At 50.3% G+C, this 19655-nt stretch overlaps 1 protein-coding gene across 1 annotated transcript in view; it reads right to left on the reverse strand.

Moving 5' to 3' along the window:
* The window catches only part of LOC116646407 (short transient receptor potential channel 2), a 39578-nt gene that overhangs the window by 4077 nt on the left and 15846 nt on the right, over positions 1-19655 (reverse strand). Inside the window, 18 exon segments of the mRNA XM_032427118.1 lie at positions 31-109; positions 222-294; positions 297-348; positions 894-1086; positions 4557-4649; positions 5382-5544; positions 5630-5674; positions 5677-5829; positions 8454-8628; positions 9643-9807; positions 10875-10975; positions 10978-11086; positions 12887-13606; positions 15444-15460; positions 15814-15847; positions 16644-16747; positions 17424-17551; positions 19529-19601. Coding sequence (XP_032283009.1) covers positions 31-109; positions 222-294; positions 297-348; positions 894-1086; positions 4557-4649; positions 5382-5544; positions 5630-5674; positions 5677-5829; positions 8454-8628; positions 9643-9807; positions 10875-10975; positions 10978-11086; positions 12887-13606; positions 15444-15460; positions 15814-15847; positions 16644-16747; positions 17424-17551; positions 19529-19601 — 2477 coding nt within the window.

Below are 19655 nucleotides of genomic sequence, written 5' to 3' on the forward strand. Positions count from 1 at the left end.
AGCCCAATGACAAGCAGAGGAGATACTCACGTAGGTAGGGACTGGCGGATAGTCTGGCTTCTTGGTTTGGCAGCAGGAACAGCAACAGCAGATGAAGCGGAAAATTCTCCTGAGGGATTCGGAGGGGCCGGAAAGCAGTTAGTCAGGGGAGGGGTCTAGGGAGCTGGGCGGGGGCGGCTGGGTGCTTGGGAGGCAGGGAGTGAGAGCTCTGAGGGTAGCACCTGAGCAGGTAGAAGAGGGCCTTGGGGGAGGGCAGGATGTTGAAGCGCACAGGCAGGGTCAGGCCCTCCCGGAGTAGGACAGGTAGAGCTTGGAGCGAGCGAACTTCTACCCCACATCTGCGTCATCCTGCGGCCAGGAGGCAGGGGCTCTGCAAGGGCCACTGTGGTACCCAGCCCTCCTGCCCGCCCCGTCTGCCTCCAGCTCCCCCGGTCTCCACGCCTCTTCTTCTGCAGTGTGCCCACCACTGTCTTCTCCCCATTCCCATCTATCACCACATTCTCCTGCCTGGCTCCCCGTTCCCTCTCTTCCTCCCCATTGTCTTTCATCCTCTGACATCCAATTCCTGCCCAGGCTCTTCTCCAGCCACAAACCCTAGCCCCTCCATCTTCCCTGTCCCTTCTCGTGTTCCCATCTACTTTTCCACAATGCACCCTTCCTCCCAACCAAGAAGGAGAAAGAGCACCAGACTTGGGTCTGGAGAAACGAGTAGCCATTACTAAGACCCTCATTTTAGAGATGAAGAACATGAGGCCTGGAAAGGAACCCTTGCCCCAAACCACAAAACAAGAGCGGAGGCCGAGTGGGAACCCAAGTGTTTGGACTTCTTGCATTCTTTTCCTCTCCATCCCTGGGTCCCTTCTTCTCCCTAGCCTCAGCTGGCCCCAGCTCACCTCAGTCTTCTGGAAGGAGTTGGTAATCATGGCAATGAGCATGTTGAGCCGCACAATGACCATGACGATGGTAAAGATGCCGTAGAGGGCCCGGCCCACGAATTCAGGCACCAGAAACTGAGACATGTCTACGACGCTGTGCTCCTCCATGCCAAACATGGTCCAGAACAGAAACTGGAATGTCTCGTTGAAACCGGCATGCAGGGCCGAGCAAAGGATAGGATGTGAGGGGCGGGAGGAGAGCCTGAGTGCCGCCCAGACACACTCCTCCTCACCCTCCAGGACTCAGCCAAGGGCGTTCTGATTCCATGAAGCCCTTTGGACCATCCTGGCCCGTACTGACTCTTGTTATTTCTGAGTTCATACTCATTTTTTCAGTAAACCAATATTTATTGAGCATATAGTAGGGCCAAAGGCGCTAAGGATGTAGCCTTGAGGGAGTGGGGGCATGAAGACCAGTTAAGAAACTTGTCGTGGTTGGGGCGCCTGGGTGGCTCAGGCAGTTGGGCGTCTGACTCTTGATTTCAGCTCAGGTCATGATCTCGGAGTTGTGGGATCAAGCCCTGTGTGGGGCTCTGCGCTGAGCATGGAGCCTGCTTGGGATTCTCTCTCTCCTTCTCTCTCTGCACCCTCCCCCGGCTTGTGCATGCTGTCTCTTTCTCTGTAAAAAAGAAAGAAAGAAAGAAAGAAGGAAAGAGAAAGAAAGAAAAGAAAGAAAAGAAAAGAAAGAAAGAAAAGAAAGGAAAGAAAGAAAGAAAAGAAACTTGTCATGGTCTGGGTGAGAGGGGATGGTGATTTGGACCACAGCAGTGGCAACTCCAGTGCCGCCTCTTCCAGGAAGCCCCTCTGAACTCCCTTCTCTACCCCCAGTGGAATGTGCGTATCTGTTAGTCCCTCACAGACCCGACTACATTCTCCCTCCTCTTGCATTAATTTGTGAATCTGTCTTACTCCGTCCATCTCAGCGCCAGTTCAGGCCTCGATTACTGCAACCGCCCCTGCGGCTGGTCTCGGCTTCAGTCTCTTGTTATTCCATCCTCCACATGGCATCCAAGGTGTTCTTTCTAATAGCTGATCGGAGGTATTATACTTCTGCTTGTCAAACTTTAAACGCTCCTAATTGCTCTCAGTCCAGATGCCTACCATGCAACCTCCCTGAGACGGTTAGCAGAAATGTCTTTGACTGAATTAGGTGTCACCCACGAATAAACAGCATGGGAGGGCTCATGCTGTCTGTGCCACCGTGCAGTGACTGGTGGCACCAGGACCCATGAAGCAGGCTGGCATGAATGGTTGCTGCCCCTGGTGTTAAGATTCATGGTTGAAACTGTGCAAGCTCAGTTCCTTTAAGCTAGCATCCTGAATGTGGGATGTGAACAAAGGTTCTTAGTAAGAGAACTGGTCTGAATAAAGCCTCCATTTACACTGGAACCAATGACAAAGCCTTGACCAATATCCACAGGCCCTAGCGTGGCTCCTTCGGCATCATCAATAAAACCATCCCATAGTTGCACTCGTGAAGAATTTATAATGGAATCATTGCTTGAAAGGCCACCGGGAGCAACCTGGCCAGCCTGAGAAAGCCCAAGCTTCTCAGGAGGACATTCATGAGCTCCGTGGCCTGGAGCTCTACCCTCTCCAGCTTCCTCTCTCTCAGGATTGCCTCCACATGCCAACCGTGGAAGACATCTTGCAATTCTTCATCCAGACGCCCCAGCTTTGGTACATGTTCCCTTTCTGCCCAGGATGCCCTGTACCTTCTCTGAAGCCCATAATCCTTAGAGGTGGAGTCCAGATACTCCCTTCTCTATGACATCTTTCCTGATTACCCAAGGCAGAGGAAGGGGCTTTCCCCTCTGGGGATCCTCAACATAAACCCTCCTTCCTCACAGCACTTAGTGCCCCAGATTGAGCTTATTTGTGCACACTGGTTATCTTCGTCATGAGACTGGGTCTGGTTCACTGCCTCTGTCTCTGTTTCCAGTGTTGGGGACAGGACTTACTATGAAGAAGGTGTCAGTAAATGGGTGTGAACTCAACAACAATAACAAAAAGCCCACCACAACTGAATGACAAGGTGAATGGGCATAAAATGTGGGCAAATGAATGAATGGACAATGAGTGAGTGAATAAACAAATACAAGAATAATTGGCCATCTTTGGGAAGAACTGAGCATCAAAAAGAATAATGAACTGTAATGGATTCTTAAAAAAAAGTCTTTGTGTCCTTAGTGACTTTCAGAAAAGAAGAGAGCACTTCTTTATAGAAGGACGCCACAAATAAATGTAGAAAGAACAGCAGTAGAAGATCACCAAGATTCATCTAGGGATGCTAAAGCCACAGAGTCAAAGTTGCGAGGGAACAGGTTAGTCACACGGTATCCACATATCTTTCTGTTGCTAAAAGAGCATCCTTAGTAACTTTGCAGTGAAGAGGTTTGCTAGGCCAGTAGGCCTAGCAATGGGCTACACTGACAGCTTCTGTCTCCTGATGTGATGCAATGGAAAACCCACATCATCAACTAGGTTGTATTCTGTCAAAATGGCTTAACTTGAATCTTACCAGAGGAACTAGTCTGATAAATCCCAACTATGGAACACTCTCTACAATATACCTTGATCTGTTCTTAAAAAAAGTTCATTTGTCATGAAAGACAAAGAAAAGGTAGAGGGTATGTTGCAGATTAAAGGAGACCAAAGAGGTAATGACAACAAAATGTAACACATGACTCCAGATAGGATTTCAGATTTTTAAAAAGCTAGCAAGACTTTTTCCTGGCAGGGGGATATGGGGGTGCAACTGGGGAAATTTGAGTAAGAACTGTACAGTAAATAATAATTTGGGATCAATATCAAATTATTTGTTTATTTTTTATTTTTTTTGAAAGTAAGCTCTATGCCCAATGTGGGGTTTGAACTCATGACCCTGGGAGAAAGAATCACGTGGGGTGTAGAGCCTACTTGAAAAAGAAAGAAAGAAAGAAAAATAAATTTAAAAATTTAAGATTTATTTGAGAGAGAGAGAGAGAGAAAGCACGTGCGAGCACATGAGCAGGGGAGGGGCAGGGGGAAAGGGAGAAGCAGGCCCCGAGCTGAGCAGGGAGCCTGACATGGGGCTTGATCCCAGGACCCTGAGATCATGACCTGAGGTGAAGGCAGACGCTTAACCGACTGAAACTTAACCAACTGAACCACCCAGGTGCCCCAAAATAAATTAATTTTTTGAGTGTGATAATGGTTTTTTGGTTATGCTCTTAGGAAATCTCCTGAAATATTTAGGGATGAAATGTCATGATGTTTGCAACTTACTTTTAAATGTTTCGAGGAAAAAAAAAAGAGTAAGGAGAGCAATAGATGGAGCAAAATGTGACAAAATATCACCAATTGATGGAGCTAGGTAAAGGGACTATGGGTGTCCACTGTGCTTTTAACCGTTTTATAGGATTGACATTTTTCAAAATAATAAGTTTGGGAAGAAAGTGAGTAAATGAATGAGTTAACAAACAAATGAATAAGTGAGAGAGTGAATTAATTATTGCCCAAACAAGAGATTAATTATGAGTGAATAGATGAGGAAGGAGGGGAAGGCAGAGGTGATCACTAAGCTCCAGGCTTCTCCGTCCCAGACTCCCACCTGCCCATCTTGCTTCTGCCCCAGCATACTTGCCCAGCCGCTCTGTCTCCTGGTAGGGCACATAGATGTTGTTGAGACCATAGAGGAAGGCGGTCAGGATGATCATGAGGATGAACATGAACCTGGCAGGGGAGGGGAAGAGGAGGGGTCAGAGAAAGTCTCCACCTTGGGAGAAGTCAGGTTCTGGGTAGAGGGATCGGGCGATGCCCTCCCAAGCTCAGTATCTCTTGACAAGTATTCCGTTTGGACTATTAAGAATAGAGAAAGTAGGGATGGGAAAGGAGAAGTCATTTAAAATGGTGCCGGGGCACCTAGGTGGCTCAGTTGGTTGAGTATCTGGCTCCTGATTTCGGCTCAGGTCATGATCTCAGGGTCCTGGGATCGAGCTCCTCGGGTTCTGTGCTCAGCAGGGAGTCTGCCTAAGGATTCTCTCCCTCTCTCCCTCTCCCTCTGCCTACCTCCCCTCCCCCTACCCCCACTCATATGCACACACGCTCTCTCTAAAATAAATGAATAAATCTTTAAAAAAATAAATAAAATAAAATGGTGCCAAAGCAGGAGCTCTTCCTTGAGAATGAAGGGTATTGAGTTGAAGCAATCAAATCTGGGGATGGGCCAGTCTCCCAGGCAGGGACTGAAATGCTGAGATGTGGTTCAAGGATGAGTGAACCTTGAGTCTGATTGCACAGGGTTTACCATCAGCAGAGTTAGAGCCAGAGGTGAGCATGGGTTAGGCTACAACAGGGGTGGGGTGGGGGAGGGGGAGCTGGGTGGCAGAGGGCTAGGGAATTTTACAAGGAGATCCAGTGGAGTCTATGACAGGGGAGGATGTTCTGAGCAGGGATCGTACGCACCGGATCATGTCGTCAATCATCTTGCCAGTGGAAATCTGCAGAGTGCCCAGTGACTCATGGGCCGGCAGAATGTAGGCCAGACGGGTGAAGCTGAGCATGCTGGTGACAGCAAAAAGCACCTCCGCCAAGAACTGGGGATCCTCGGTGTGCCACTCACTTCGCTCTGTGCAGGGTGGAATGGGGGCTGAGGCTGAGAGCCAGGGGACAGAAGGGATCGGGGGATTCAAGCTGAGTCAGGGGGCACTCACCAGCCGTGGTGAAATAGTGGCAGGCAGCGCCATCCGGGGCATCCCACAGTGCACGTGGGCAAGCCCAGCCAGAAGGAGGCGCAGTGCGAAGGCCGCCAGGTACAGGGACAGGATGACCATGTCCAGAAAGTTCCACCAGTCCAGGACATAACTGCGCAGGCCCTTGATCCACACCTCCTTGCACTCAAACCACAGGAAGCCTGAAGGAGGTGGTAGGGGGAGAGCTAGGTTATGGTGTGGGGGCACCTACCCACGGGGGGGCAGAGAGCTAAACTATTACGGGGACAGAGTTGATAAAACATAAACATGCAATCTACGTAAGGACAAAATGATCTTCCGTGAAAATAAAAAACACTCCTGGGGCGCCTCGGTGGCTCAGTGGGTTGAGCCTCGGACTCTTGATTTCGGCTCAGGTCATGGTCTCAGGGTCGTGAGATGGAGCCCCATGACAGGCTCTGTGCTGGGTGTGGGGCCTGCTTAAAATCGTCTCTCTCCCTCTCCCTCTGCCCCTCCCCACCTCGCTCCTGTGCTCTCTCTCAAACAAACAAATAAAATAAAAGCCTCCTGGCTGATGCGGACTCATCTATGGTGTGGCCTGCATCGGTGACCCCAGGCAGCTGATACGTATAAACTATACCTGGGAGAGGCTGGGACTGGGAGGGAATGATTTAAATCTGTTTCTCCCTGCCTTCCACCGAACAAATACTGGACAAATATTTCGAGAATATTGATTTGAAGGGGCTCCAAATTATCTGCCTACTCTGAGAGCCAGACCTGGGGATGGGGGTGGTTATGGGAGCTGGACCCTATTAGCCAGGTAATCCTGCTGCGTTGTACCCTTCTCCATTCCCTAGATACAAGTGTGTGCTGTTTCCGTCTGCCTAGAAGGCCCTTCCACACCTGTTTGAAGCCAGGCTCACCTTTATGGCCCAGGTCAAATACTACCTCCTCTGCGAAGCCTTCCCTAAGCAGGTGGGGTGAGTTGCCCCTTGCACTCGGCTCTCACAGCTTCCTTTAGATCTCTGTGATGCCATCAACCACGGGGCACTGCGGGATACCTCTTCCTGGGTCTGCCTCCCCTCACTTCCCCTGAACTTTGCAGCCCTTAAGGGCAGGGACTGTGTCTGATTCATCTCCTTGTCCACAGTGCACAGCGCAAGGCCTAGGAGTCACTATTAAACCAACATTCATTAAGCTACTACCATGTGCCAGTGGGGCCCGGTGGTGAATAAGACAAATACAGCCCCTGGCCTCCCAGGATGCCAGTGAGGGAGACAGGCAAGTAGCCTAGTGGTTACAATCCAGTGTGGTAAATGCTCAGATTGAGCAGCAGAGGAATAGAGAGGCTGTTACAGGAGTGGTTAGAAACGGATCCTCACCCTGATTTGGGGGCCAGGGAAAGCTTCTCAAAGAAAGTGACCTTTAAGCTGAGATTGGAAGGAGGGGCGGGGAGAGCCGGCCAGGTGACGGGACTGTGTGGGCAGGGGCCGGGGCTGGGAGACTATCTCGGGAGCCTGGGGTAGATGTTGCGTGGGTGGATGGAACCATATTTAATCGATCCTGGCTTCACTCACAGTAGGGTAGCAACAAGCACTTCGTGCATGAAGAAATGCAGAGCTTGGTTTCTTAAGACGTTTCTTCCCCCATGGGCAGGAACAGAATTGGCTTTATTTCCACTTAGCATAGGTCCATCATGTTTAGTAAATCATTGGATGGGAAACTTTTCCTCTTGGACTGCTCTTGTTTTCTTTCCCAGAGTTTCTTGGCCAGGTTTCCTTTTGGTCATCAAGGCCTTGGTACGAGGTGGAGCAGTGGATTTGGTGGTGGTAGCTTGGGGAGATTTGCTAACTAAGCTAGAGCAGAATGAGGGGAGGACGGCTGAGGAAGCGGCCAACAAACAGCCCAGCCCGCCGAGCTGACCCGCCAGAGGCTAGGTAGAGCTCTGGGGATTCTTGTAATTGCCTTTGCTGAATTGTTTAAGAATACTTGATTCTGCTCTAGAAGAAAACTAATGGAATAAATGAAACTTATACACTGAGCATAGATAAGTTAGTTATTTGGGTGACATGTTGAACAAATAAAATGAGTAGAGCATATGTGTGTGAACATACATAGAAAGGGATGGGTAGACTCTAAATATTCACGATATACTGAATATACATGCAGCAGAGGAAGCCCTCAGGACTCACCAGCTTTTAAGTCAGCTACCCACTGGTAATACCCATTCTGGCCCTCTGTGTCCTCTGCAAAAGGATTGCAAAGGAAACACAGAGCTACCCATCAGGATGATTAGCAAGCTTCAGCTGTGGCCAAACATATTTGCCCCCATGTCTCTCCCATAGATGAAGTGTTGGGGCCAGGCAACCTCTGGCTGTTGTAGCCCCTGCTTGGACCTCAGCTCTGCTCCCCCGGACCACACCATCATAAGCATACCATTTAGGGATTTAATAAACTGTATGACTTAGGCATCTCAATTTGGTCCATGAGCCATTCTGTTCCATGACTTTTGGGACCAGATTGCCTGATGGTGTACTGGTAGGCTACCATGATACCAGGGTGACTTCCCACCTGACACTATGGACCCGTGTTTTATTTGTGAGAGGATAGGGAGGTCCAGAGTCTTATCACAGGGATAGATCCCCTAACTAGGGGTGAACGGAAAAGGTCCTTTGGTGTGGGAGAGCCCAGGGGGGTTTGGTTATATGTTCAGGGCACATCCACAGGAAGAGGGCCCCCTCATTGGAGTACTTATTTTGAAGAACAGCGAGGCAGCCCACCAAGGGAACAGCTACAAAAAATAAAAAAAAAGGCCCCACACATGTACCTGTGACCCAAACCATGTGTAGGGAAGTCTCCCAGATGCTCTGGCTGCAGCCTCGGAAGGTACTCAGCTGTGTCTCCATGGCCAGGGACTCGCCCAGCAGGAAGATGAGGAACCACAGATAGGAGGCCGAGTGCAGCAAGAACTTCAGCACTGGGATCTTCAGCAGGTGGCCCAGCTTGGGGGCAAGGAGGGAAAGCGTGGCTCTCAGAGACCGGTCACATCTCCCCCCTTCCTGGGAGAACTTCCAGACTCCTCCTTTCACACATGCACGTATTCAGGCATTTATTGAGAATGTACTACATTTCATATCTATTTCCTTCACAACTGTATGAGTATTACTATTCTCCGTTTTCTCAGCTAAGAAACTGAGGATCATAGAAGTGAAGGAACTTCCCCTTGGAGGTCCCACAGCCTCCTTGAGTTCAAGCTCAACCAAGTTAAAAAATAAATTCATCATCTTCTATACCAAACTTCTTCCTTCTTGTCCTCCTGTGTCCCCATCTTCCTAACTCCTGCCCCATCCCCTCCATCCTCATGCTTCTAGTAGAGAGAACTTTCTAAAATACACAACTAATGGGATCACTCCCTTGATTAAAATCCTACACTGGCTTCCATCACTGCTTATAAGGCTCTGCTAGATCTGGCCCCTGCCTGCTTCCCACCACTTGCTATTTCTACTTGTGCTTTAGCAACACAGACATTCTTTCAGTTTCACTAATCCTTTATGTTCTCCCTCCCCTGGGCCTTCCAATATCCTGCTCCTGCTCCCTGGAGGACGGCTCTCCCTGGTCCTCATCTGGCTGACATCGCTTGCTCTTCGTTAAATCCCCAGGGCCAGGCATAACGCCCGGCTCACAGCAGGGTTTCAAGGAGATACTTGTTGAGATGAAGGAATAAAAACATCTGGGTCCGTAAAGGCTCTCAAAGAACCTGTAGGCTGGGGCGGGGGTCTCTTTAGGAGAGTATGGGGTTGTATATAAAGATCAGGCTTTGGAGGCTGAGAGACCTCAGTTTAAATCCTGACTGTGCTGTTCCTGTGTCCCCTGGACAAAAAGAGCACTTCTGTTCTCCGTGCCTCCTCTATAAATCAGCGTCAGACCGACTTCCCAGGGCCACTTCAGGTGACTCAAAGAGCATATTCGACAAGCACTCAATAAATGGCAGTTATCATTAACTTTATTCCTAGTACCCGGGACTTGGGCGCCAGCCAGTAGCCAAGGCAGAGGAAGGGCATGGTGAGGAAGATGAGGAAGGCGACAAAGAGCTTCCAGATGGTGGTGCTTCCACGCCAGCCAGCCAGGTTCCCACACCAGATGGAGGACAGGACTTGCTGGCAGATGGGGTGTGCTACAAACTAAGCAGAGAGGGCGCATGAGCAGAGTGGGTGGTTACCAGGCAGGGAAGAGAGGGAGGGAGCCAGCTGGGTATGTAGTCCTTCCTTCCCTACCACAAAGATTGAGTCATATTTCTTTTCTTCTCAGGCCACCTAGCTCAGAAGAAAGGCAACTCATTTGCCATGTGACCTTGGGCAGACCCCAGACCCCACCCCTCTTTGGGTCTTGGTTTCCTAGTCTATGAAAGAGAAGCTGAACTCAAAGATTTTTCTGCACTCTCTGGATCCCACATTTTTTTCTTTTTTCTAAGTAATCTCTGTACCCAACATGGGACTCAAACTCACAACCCAGAGATCAAGAGTCCAACACTGGCTGAGCCAGCCAGGCACCTCCAGATCCCACATTCTTGAACTTAAGGCAGTGATGGGTGGAACTAGGTACCCAAGGCCCAGAACCCTCAGGGGTTCCTGTCTTGTTAGAGATGTGGGGCACCAGTCCTGAGGAGGGGAGGAGCAGGGAAAATAGGGTGGTGTCTTGGAGGGCAGGGCCAGGGAAGCTGTTATGAAGGAAGGTTTTTGGTTTAGCTCCTGGTGGGACAGGATATCTGAGGGTGGGTGAGAGGGAGGAGTAAGGGGTGGGGAGGCTAGAAAAGGAGCATGTCTTTAGCTTATAGAGACAGGCATCTAATGAGGTGGGGAATAATGGAATCACTTTATATCTAAGCCCTCAGAGAGCTAATCTTACTGAATAGAGAGAGATACTGAAGTCTAACAACAGAAGAAGACTGGACCAAACTTACTGCATAGGCCAGAGACAGAGCTGAGTAAAACCCAGATGTCTGGGCTGAAGGTAGGGTCCTGGTGGGTCATGGGACTTCCAAGGGCTGGGGAGAGGTTAGGGGCTTAGACTAAAGGTAAGAAGGGAGGTGAGGAGACCCAGAGGGCCAAGGGCCTAGATGGAAGAGTGCTTGGGATCAGAGTCTAGGAAGGCAGGGAGAGGACTTATTAGGGCTGCACCGGGGCATACCCAGCCTTGGCTGGGCGGGGATCGGGGCAGGGGTGGGGGAGGTAGGTAGGGCCCAGCTGACCCGCTTCTGGTTGTAGTTGATGGCCAGTCGCAGCCTCGCCAGGTTGGGGATGCCTTCCTCAAAGGCCTGGCCCAGGCCCTCAGCCTCGGGTTCAGTCTCGTATCCTCGCGCTGGTCATTGAGCACCGCAGTGACCTCGCTCTGGTTCCGGCACATGCCCAGCAGTTCAAAGCCGTAGTCCTGGCTCAGCGCCTCCAGAGCAATGTACTCGGGCTGCAGGGGAGCTGGTGTGTGTGGCCACCCTGCGGCCCCAGCCCCGTTAAGTCAGCCCCACCTTCCCAACAGCGGGCCTGGGCCCCCTGTCCTGCTGCGGGCCCTCACTTCCCCACATGTGGTGTCACCCTGAGTCGTCTGTTCCTTTGTCCTCTGCCACCCCAGCTCTCCTCCTTGCTCTGAGGTGCCTTTCGTGTCAGCTTTGCTTTTCTGGTGCTCCGTCTGCCTCATCCCTAGGTCATTACAGCCCAAACCCCGCTGCCACCTTTGTACCTCCCCCTTCCAGTCCGTTTCCCGGCCCACTTCTCGTCCTGCTCTGTGGGCCTCTCGTGGGTTCATTTCGTTCATTTTTTTTTTTGAGCGCCTACCTTACCTGAGAAGCTGTCAGTTTTAGCAGCAGACACGGGTAGGACAGTTCTTGCCTCCACTTACCCAGCCTGGCCTTGGTTTTACTCAGGGCCCCAATCCCAGGGAGAATCCAGGCAAGAATTCCAGGAGGTGAGGCCCGAGCCCAGCAAGGTCCCTCAGGTGGTGTCGCATGGGGCGAGGGGCTTCCCCTTGCCAGGCCTGGAGAGTCTCTGCTGCCTCCTTCTGTGGGGCTGCTGCGAGCACGGAGGGAGAGTCCTTCGGAAGGACCCCTCTTTCCTGCTACTTGTGAAGTGGGAGCTCTGAGTCTTCCACAACTCTGGTGAAGCAGCATGCTCTTTCCCCGGCTCACCTGGCATGGACCGCGTCCTGCCTTCAGCCTCTGTTTCAATAGCCTTGTCCGTGTCCCTGCCTAATGGTGATCTTGAGCATGGGGACCAAGTCTGCCTGGCACAGAGGGGATGTTGGTGGATGAGTGAGGGACGGAATGGGGCTGGTGGTAATCAAGGCTCCTGACAAGTCCCTGCCACTGGGCCTCCCCGCCTCCCCTTCACATGTTCTCTGTCCTGCGTGGGCCCCTGCACTCATCGCCATGTCGAGTTTTTCTACCCGACAGCCTTTGCTTACACTGCACCCCTACTGCAAATATCCTCCCGACTCCTCTTCACTTTAAACCGCCTGGCTGTGCAGCCAAGATTAATTCTGCTTCTTCAAAGGAGTCTGTCCTGAGCACAATAGCTGTAGCCCCCGACCTCTCTTTTCTGGGTTTTAGAAGCCATGTAGCATTCTCCACAGAGGCACGAAGGGAAGCTGAGCATCCTAGGAGTGGCTTGTCCACCTCACTCTGCCCTTCCCTGCTTGGGATCACAAGCTTGGGGCCCCAACACACAATGCTCGATGTGGGACCTCACAGGAGGTATTCAGAAAGGACAGGTTCCACTGAATGTCATCTCTGTCTCGCTGCTTTTCTATCTGTGTCCTCCCTCCTCCCTTAGACAGACCGAGGGCATCCCTAGCGTGGGGTCTGTGCTGCCCCCATAAAACTAGGTGCCCCTAGAGTGATGGCTCTCTGCCATTAGAATGAGATTCCCCCTTCAGGGTGGGATTCTGTAACTCCCCATGAAAATGGAGGGGTACACAGGTCATGATCTCAGGGTTCTGGGATCCAGCCCCGCATCGGGCTCCCTGCTCAGCAGGGAGCCTGCTTCTCCCTCTCCCTCTGCCCCTCCTCCCCGCTTGTGCTCTCTCTCTCTGTCTCAAATAAATGGATAAAATCTTAAAACAACAAAATGGAGGGTTACTGAGAACAGAACAAGGCCTCATCATCTTTCTGTTGTTTTCCACGCCCCAGGACCCCTGCCCCAGGCCCACCCCTGCCCATGTGAAAGGACAGATATGGGTGACCACAGGCAGGGGGAAGCATGAGACTCCAACCTTAAACTCAGGCTCCTTGCGCGCAAGACGCCTGAGCTCCTGGCTGAGCTGGAAGGCGGCCAGCATGGCGTCCTCACTGGCCAGCGACAGCTGGGCCCTGCTGGCCATGCCGCAGTAGGTGTTGATGCGGGACAGGGAGAACTTCAGCAGGTCCTAGCGGCGGGCGTTGCTGCACTCGAGGCAGGCGCAGGAGACCGGGTGGGGGCGGGCGATGGTGTGGCCCTGGGCCATGAGCAGCTGGGCGATCTCATACAAGTCCTTCTGGCAGGCCAGGGTGAGGGGAGTGACGCCGGGGGCAAAGCGCGAGTCATCGATCGACGAGTCAAAGAAGGACAGTGAGAAAGACCTCGTGTCCACTTTGCGGCCCTTCTCCCGTTCCAGCCGGGCCAGCAGGCGCCGCACCGCGGCCAGCTGGTTTGTGTCCACCGCCACCAGCAGGGCCTCGAGGATCTGCCGGAAGTCAAACTTGACATTGGCCAACAGCACATCAGTGATGGCTTTGTGGCCCAGCCGGATGGCCAGATTGAGAGCTTCCCTCCAGGAGTGGTCCTTGGCCTCCTCCACGTTCCTCAGGGGCCCGCCTGGCCCACTGCCCGACGCCTCGACCCCCGACTCCAGCAGCTGCTGCACTAGGCCCAGGCGCCCCTCCTGGATGGCAGCCAGGAGTGGAGGTGGGAACCTCAGCTTCTTGTTCGCGATCTCCGTCCAGGTGGGCTGTGGCTGGATGAAGGACGGAGAGAGCAAAGGACCTCCTTTGCTGTGGGGCCTCCCTCACCCTTCCACTTTTAAGCCCTCGGCCCAGACACCATACTAATTTGCTTTCGCCCAAAGCATACTAACAATGTCGTTTTCGAAGTACACTTAATGTAGTGCTTATATATGCTTCTTTTCTGAGCACTTCCCAAGTACAGCAACTCACTCTTTACAATAACCCTGTGAGGTAGGAGCGATCATGCCCCCTTCAGCAGGAGAGGAAACTGAGGTACAGATATGCTAAGCCACTCAGATGAGATGGGGACCCAGGCAGTCTGGCTGAGGAGCTGGTGTTCTTAACTTCCCTTTATGCTACTTCTCAACTCAAATAGGAATTATTGTTACTAGTTTTGGACTTCTGGAATCTTTACTCATTCAAAACACCCAAAATGTGGGATATAATAATGTAAACAAATAAATGATTCCATTTTTTTCTTTTAAGAAGGAAAATAAGAATGCTACCACCTTTATCTATGTATTACTCTGAAATTAATTTCTACATCAAATATACATCCTATACTCTAGTATATTATGGTTTATCTAATGTAATCGTCTTACATAATGAAAATATGAATGTTCCCCAAAAGATTATGTCTGTATGGGGGATACATTTCATTTCCATATTTTCTAGGAATCAGTCATCTTGGAAACACCCTTTCATACCATAATAATAGTTTCTTGTATAGATTTGTTGTTAACAGATACCCCTTTTATTGAAATGCTGATATTTAGAAAATTGGTCTTGGTTGAAAAAAAGCATCCTTTTCTTTTAAAAACAGTTGGCTGTACAAAAACTATACAAATTTATTTTTACAGTTCTAGAGGTTAGAATTCAGAAATCTGTATCATTGGGCTAAAAAGTCAAGGTGTTGGCAGGACAGGGTGGCTCTAAGGGAGAATCCAATCCAGCTTCTAGAGCTATGTTCCTTGCATTCCTTAGTTTACGGCCACCTCCTTCATCTTAAAAGCCAGCAGCACTGAAGATTACAAACATCTCCTTCGTCACCATTTTATTGTGTAGATTCTTAGGTGAGGAAGGGCCAGGACTGGGTCCCGCCAGGGTCCCCCTTCCTCAGCACAGCTGCCACCCTCAACAGGAACCCACACACAGTGGGCCAGCGTAGGTACTCTGAGAAGGGGTAGGTTAAAGCAGGTGGATGGGGCTGCACGGGGAGTCTAACACAGGATCTGCCCAGGACCCAGCTCCCATTTTGTTGATTTCATCTCCCAGCTGCCCATCCCTCTGAGAGTCCCAGAGCCTCCGAAGGACAGGTCCACCCAGAGGGTCTTTGACCTGGGCTTTCTCACAGCCCCTCAGCTCTGTCCAGGACTCCTAGCAGATCCTAATGCTCCTCCCACCAACCTTTCCTGGCTTTGTCCTCTCCTACTTTGGGTAGCATTTCTCTCTCAGTGCTGCCTCGTCACTCTCTTGTACCGGGCCTAGCCCCCCTCACTGCTCTTCTCTCTGGGCCCAGGCTTGGGGCTCCAGGGGCTCTCCTCCATCAACATGGCAATATCCACCACCTGCACGGTGGCTGGGATGTCCTCTCTGCCCGTGGCTCAATCTATTGTTTTAATTATGGCCGGAAATGGGAGCAGGATGAGGGAAAGTAGGAGAGCAGGCCTCTTACCGTGAGGAGGTCCATGGCTGCACCCGCCTATGCTGGTAGGGACCGAAGGACTTAATTCCTGCTCTGTCTGCTCCCCTGACTGTGCCCAGCTTCCTCTTTCCTACCCTTGAGTTCAAAACCCCGCCCTGGGCCCTCCCTTAGCCAGGACCAGCTGCTCCCCCTCTGCCCTGTACCCTGGAGACCAGAGGAACTGGTAAGTACCACACAGTGGAAACTTCTGGGAAAGGGGAGAGGACATAGTTGCTCAAGAAAGGTGGGAATAGAATTGAGAATATCACAGGTGGAGGGGACCTTAGAGACCCTCTGGTCCAACTGTCACATTGTACAGATGGGGACTGGGATTTGCCCAAGGTTCCACAGCCAAGCCTAGACCCATTCCTTAGTCATCAACCCATCTGATCCCTAGAATAGCTCTGCAAGCAGGAGGACGGCGGTTTTCTGTTACTGAGGGTTAATTCTGGGTCCAGGATGAAGAACTTGCTTCAAGTCACACAGTAACACCGTTACCTGATTGCACCTAGGGAGGGAACCCACAAAGGATACTGGGAGTTAAGGTCATGGGATGTTGGAAGTTAGTCTTGTGCTCAAAAATCACTCTCAACTTCCCAGTATATCACAAGATCTTATCTGCCAGGCAGTGCTTTTGTTTCATTTGGTCTCAGTTTTCCTTTCAGGAAAATAGGCATGAAGATGCGCATCACTCACTGAGAGGAAGACATTCTGGATTATGTCCCAAAGCCCTAGAGAAATCACCAGTTCTACCCAAGAAGTTCTAAAGGGGAAAAGGATGGAGCTGTCTTGGGAGAAGTGGGGGCCATGGTGACAGAAGCCTTGACAACCGGGAGTGGAGAGCAGGCTGGGCCCAGAGGTACCCTCAGGCAGAGTCCTAAGGGAATGAGTGGAAAGAAAGGAGGAAGGCAGCTGGGCCTTATCAGCTCTTAGCTGTCACAAGACCCACTCCCCAGTTTTATTTATTTTTTATTTTTTTTATTTTTTTAAAGATTTTTTATTTATTTATTTGAGAGAGAGAATGAGAGAGAGAGAGCATGAGAGGGGGAGGGCCAGAGGGAGAAGTAGACTCCCCGCTGAGCAGGGAACCCGATGTGGGACTCGATCCCGGGACTCCAGGATCATGACCTGAGCCGAAGGCAGTCGCTTAACCAACTGAGCCACCCAGGCGCCCCCCACTCCCCAGTTTTAGTCACAGAGGGCAGGGGGCCAAAACCATGGCACCTCATGGCTCATGTCTGTGGGACCTCCCCACACATGCTGGCATGTTCTTCTACTTCTCCTGCTGAGAAGTACAACTGGCAGAGAGGGCACTGGACCCAGGATGTGGGTGGTGAGCTTTCCGGGGAGGACACCCACAGTACGGACTGTGATGAAGATGGTGATGAGGAGGGAGAGGCTTGCTGAGGTGGGGAGATCTCTCCGCAGGTGGCAGCGTGCCGGGGAAGAACCTCAGTGCTGAAGGAGCCTAAGGGGGAGAGAAGGAGGTTAGCAAAGTTGGGCCCGCTCCCAGGCACGATGCCACCCCAGTGTGGCTGTTTTTGCGGGAAGTTTACTCTGGCTGGATATTCTACACCTGACACTGTCCGGTCGTGAATGCGCCAAACATTTATCAAGGGTTTACTGTAGGCCTTACACTGTGTCGGGAGCCGAGGGGCGGAAACTGAGGCCTGTTCTTCTGGACTGTAGAGTTCAGGGGTAAAGATAAGCTATGGCCACAGGCAACTGTGATACAAAGCAGAAGTGAGAAGTGCCAAGTGCAAGGGAATCTGAGAACACTGCAGGGGCTCGGCTCGGAAAGATGAGCTGAGAAGATCAGAGAAGACCTGGCAAATAAGTATCATTTGAATAGGGACTTAGAGAATTGGGACATGGAGGAAACAGTTGGGAAGGAAATGCTAGGCCCTCTCTGATAGTATTTCCTATTGCTTTGTTTCATATTTCCCCTGGGGACAGGGCCCGTGTCCCTTCCTCAGCTTGGCCAACACAATGTAAGCATGTGCTCCAAACAGACTTGTATGTAACTGCAGAGAAGACTGGGAGTCCAAGCTCGAATATTCCTTGGCAGCGTTCCCAGGTCTCCTAGTCCTCCCGCAAACGATGCCTGGTAGTCCCACAATAAGCCCTGGGCCCCAGCAGCTCACCTGCACAAATGGGGCACAGTGCACTGCCCTGGACCCCACTGCTTTGGGCCTGGGGTCGGTGGTGTTCTCTCTGCCCTGCCTTTGCCATCCCCCTCTGGTTGGGCCGCGAGTTCGAGCTGGATAAAGGCCTGTGAGAAAGAGTAGTTAAAGACCAGCTATTAGTAAGAGGCTACAAGGGCTGAAGGAGCCTCGAGTTAGAATAAAAGAGTGTGGACTCATTGATGTGGAGCCAGAAGCCATGGTTGGAGTCCTGGTTTTCCCACTTGATGTATCCAACCTGAGGGAAGTCATTTAGCCTTGAACATCTGAGAACAGAAGTTCTGTTATTGCTTTCAGGTTTTTTAAATTATTCTTTTTTTTTTTTTTTTTTTAAAGATTTTATTTATTTATTTGAGAGAGAGAATGAGACAGAGAGAGAGAGCATGAGAGATGGGAGGATCAGAGGGAGAAGCAGACTCCCTGCCGAGCAGGGAGTCGGATGCGGGACTCAATCCCGGGACTCCAGGATCATGACCTGAGCCGAAGGCAGTCGCTTAACCAACTGAGCCACCCAGGCGCCCTTAAATTATTCTTTTATTGAGATAAAATGCACATCCGATAAAATTCATCCTATTAAAGTATACTATTCAACAGTTTTAGGATATTCACAAGGTTGTGTATGACTATCTAATTCCAGAACATTTTTATCACCCCAAAAGGAAACCCTAAACCCATTAGTAGTCACTACCCCTACCTCCTCTCCGCCTCAGACCCTGACAACCACTAATCTACTTTCTGTCTCTGTGGACTGGTCTATTCCGGACATTTCATATACATGCAATCATATACTGTGTGGTCTTTTCTGACTAACTTCTGTCACTTAGCATGTTTCAAGGTTCATCCATATTGTAGCTTACATCAGTGCTTCATTCTTTTTTCATGGTTGAACAATATTCTACGGTATGAATATACCACATCTTGTTTATCTGATCATTAGTTGATGGACATTTGGGCTGTTTCCACTTTTTGGCTATCAGTTATCAGTTCTTTTTTTTTAAAGATTTTATTTATTTATTTATTTATTTGAGACAGAGAGAGAGAAGCACAAGTGCGTGGGGGAGAGGCAGAGGGAGAGGGAGAAGCAGGCTCCGTGCTGAGCAGGGAGCCCCATGTGGGACTCGATCCCAGATCCTGAGATCATGACCTGAGCTGAAGGCAGACACTGAACTGACTGAGCCACCCAGGCACCCCTGTTATCAGTTCTTTGGGGTCTATTTTTAGAAGTGGAATTGTCGGGTCATATGGTAACTCTATGTTTAGCTTTTTGAAGAACTGTCAGACTGTTTATCAGGGTGACTGCACCATTTTACATTTTCACCAGCGGTGTATGAGAGTTCTAATTTCTCCACATCTTTGCCAACATTTGTTATTGTCTTTTTTTTTTTTAATTTATTTTTAAAGTAAGCTCTATACCCCACGGAGGCTTGAACTCACGACCCTGAGATCAAGAGTTGCCTGCTCTCCTGACTGAGGCTGCCAGGTGCCCCTGCTACTGTCTTTTTGATTACAGCTATCCTACTGGGTGTGATCACTGTGGTTTTGATGTGCTCTTCTCCGATGGCTAATGATATTAAGCATTCCTTTCATGTGCTTATTGGCCATTTGTATAACTTCTCTGGAGACAAGTCTATTCAGTCTTTTGTCCATTAAGAATTAGGTTCTCTTTTTATTGTTGAGTTGTAAGCATTCTCTATGTATTCTAGAAACAAGTCCCTTATTGAATATGATATGCAAATATTTTCTCACATAATCTGTGGGTTCTTTTTATTGTCTTGACAGTGTTCCTTGAAACAGAAAAAGATTTCAGTTTTAATGAAGTCTATGAGATACAGTGTACTCATCTCCAGGTTCTAATTCACTACAGAGCTCCCTCTTTGCCTAACTGGCAACATGTGGACAAGGACATCTTTTCTCTACTTACCCTCTAGGTCCAGACCCTGAGATCAAGATGCAGACACGAGGGTACTCTCTGACTTGACTAAGACACAGGTTGGGGAAGGACAGGTGCACAGAAGGACAATAAGGTTTGGGGAGGTGATCTGGATCTTTCAGGCTGACCTACTCACCGGCGGGCTTGCACTTTCCGTCTCTTTGTCCTGCTCACATCATTCTCCGAGTTCTGCTCCTCTGGTCTGAGCTCTGTGTTAGAAACACTCATTACATCTAGCGCATTAACAAAAAGGCCTTCAAAAA

This window comes from Phoca vitulina, unplaced genomic scaffold, assembly GCF_004348235.1.
Source record: "Phoca vitulina isolate PV1807 unplaced genomic scaffold, GSC_HSeal_1.0 scaffold36, whole genome shotgun sequence".
NCBI classification, from domain to species: Eukaryota; Metazoa; Chordata; class Mammalia; order Carnivora; family Phocidae; genus Phoca; species Phoca vitulina.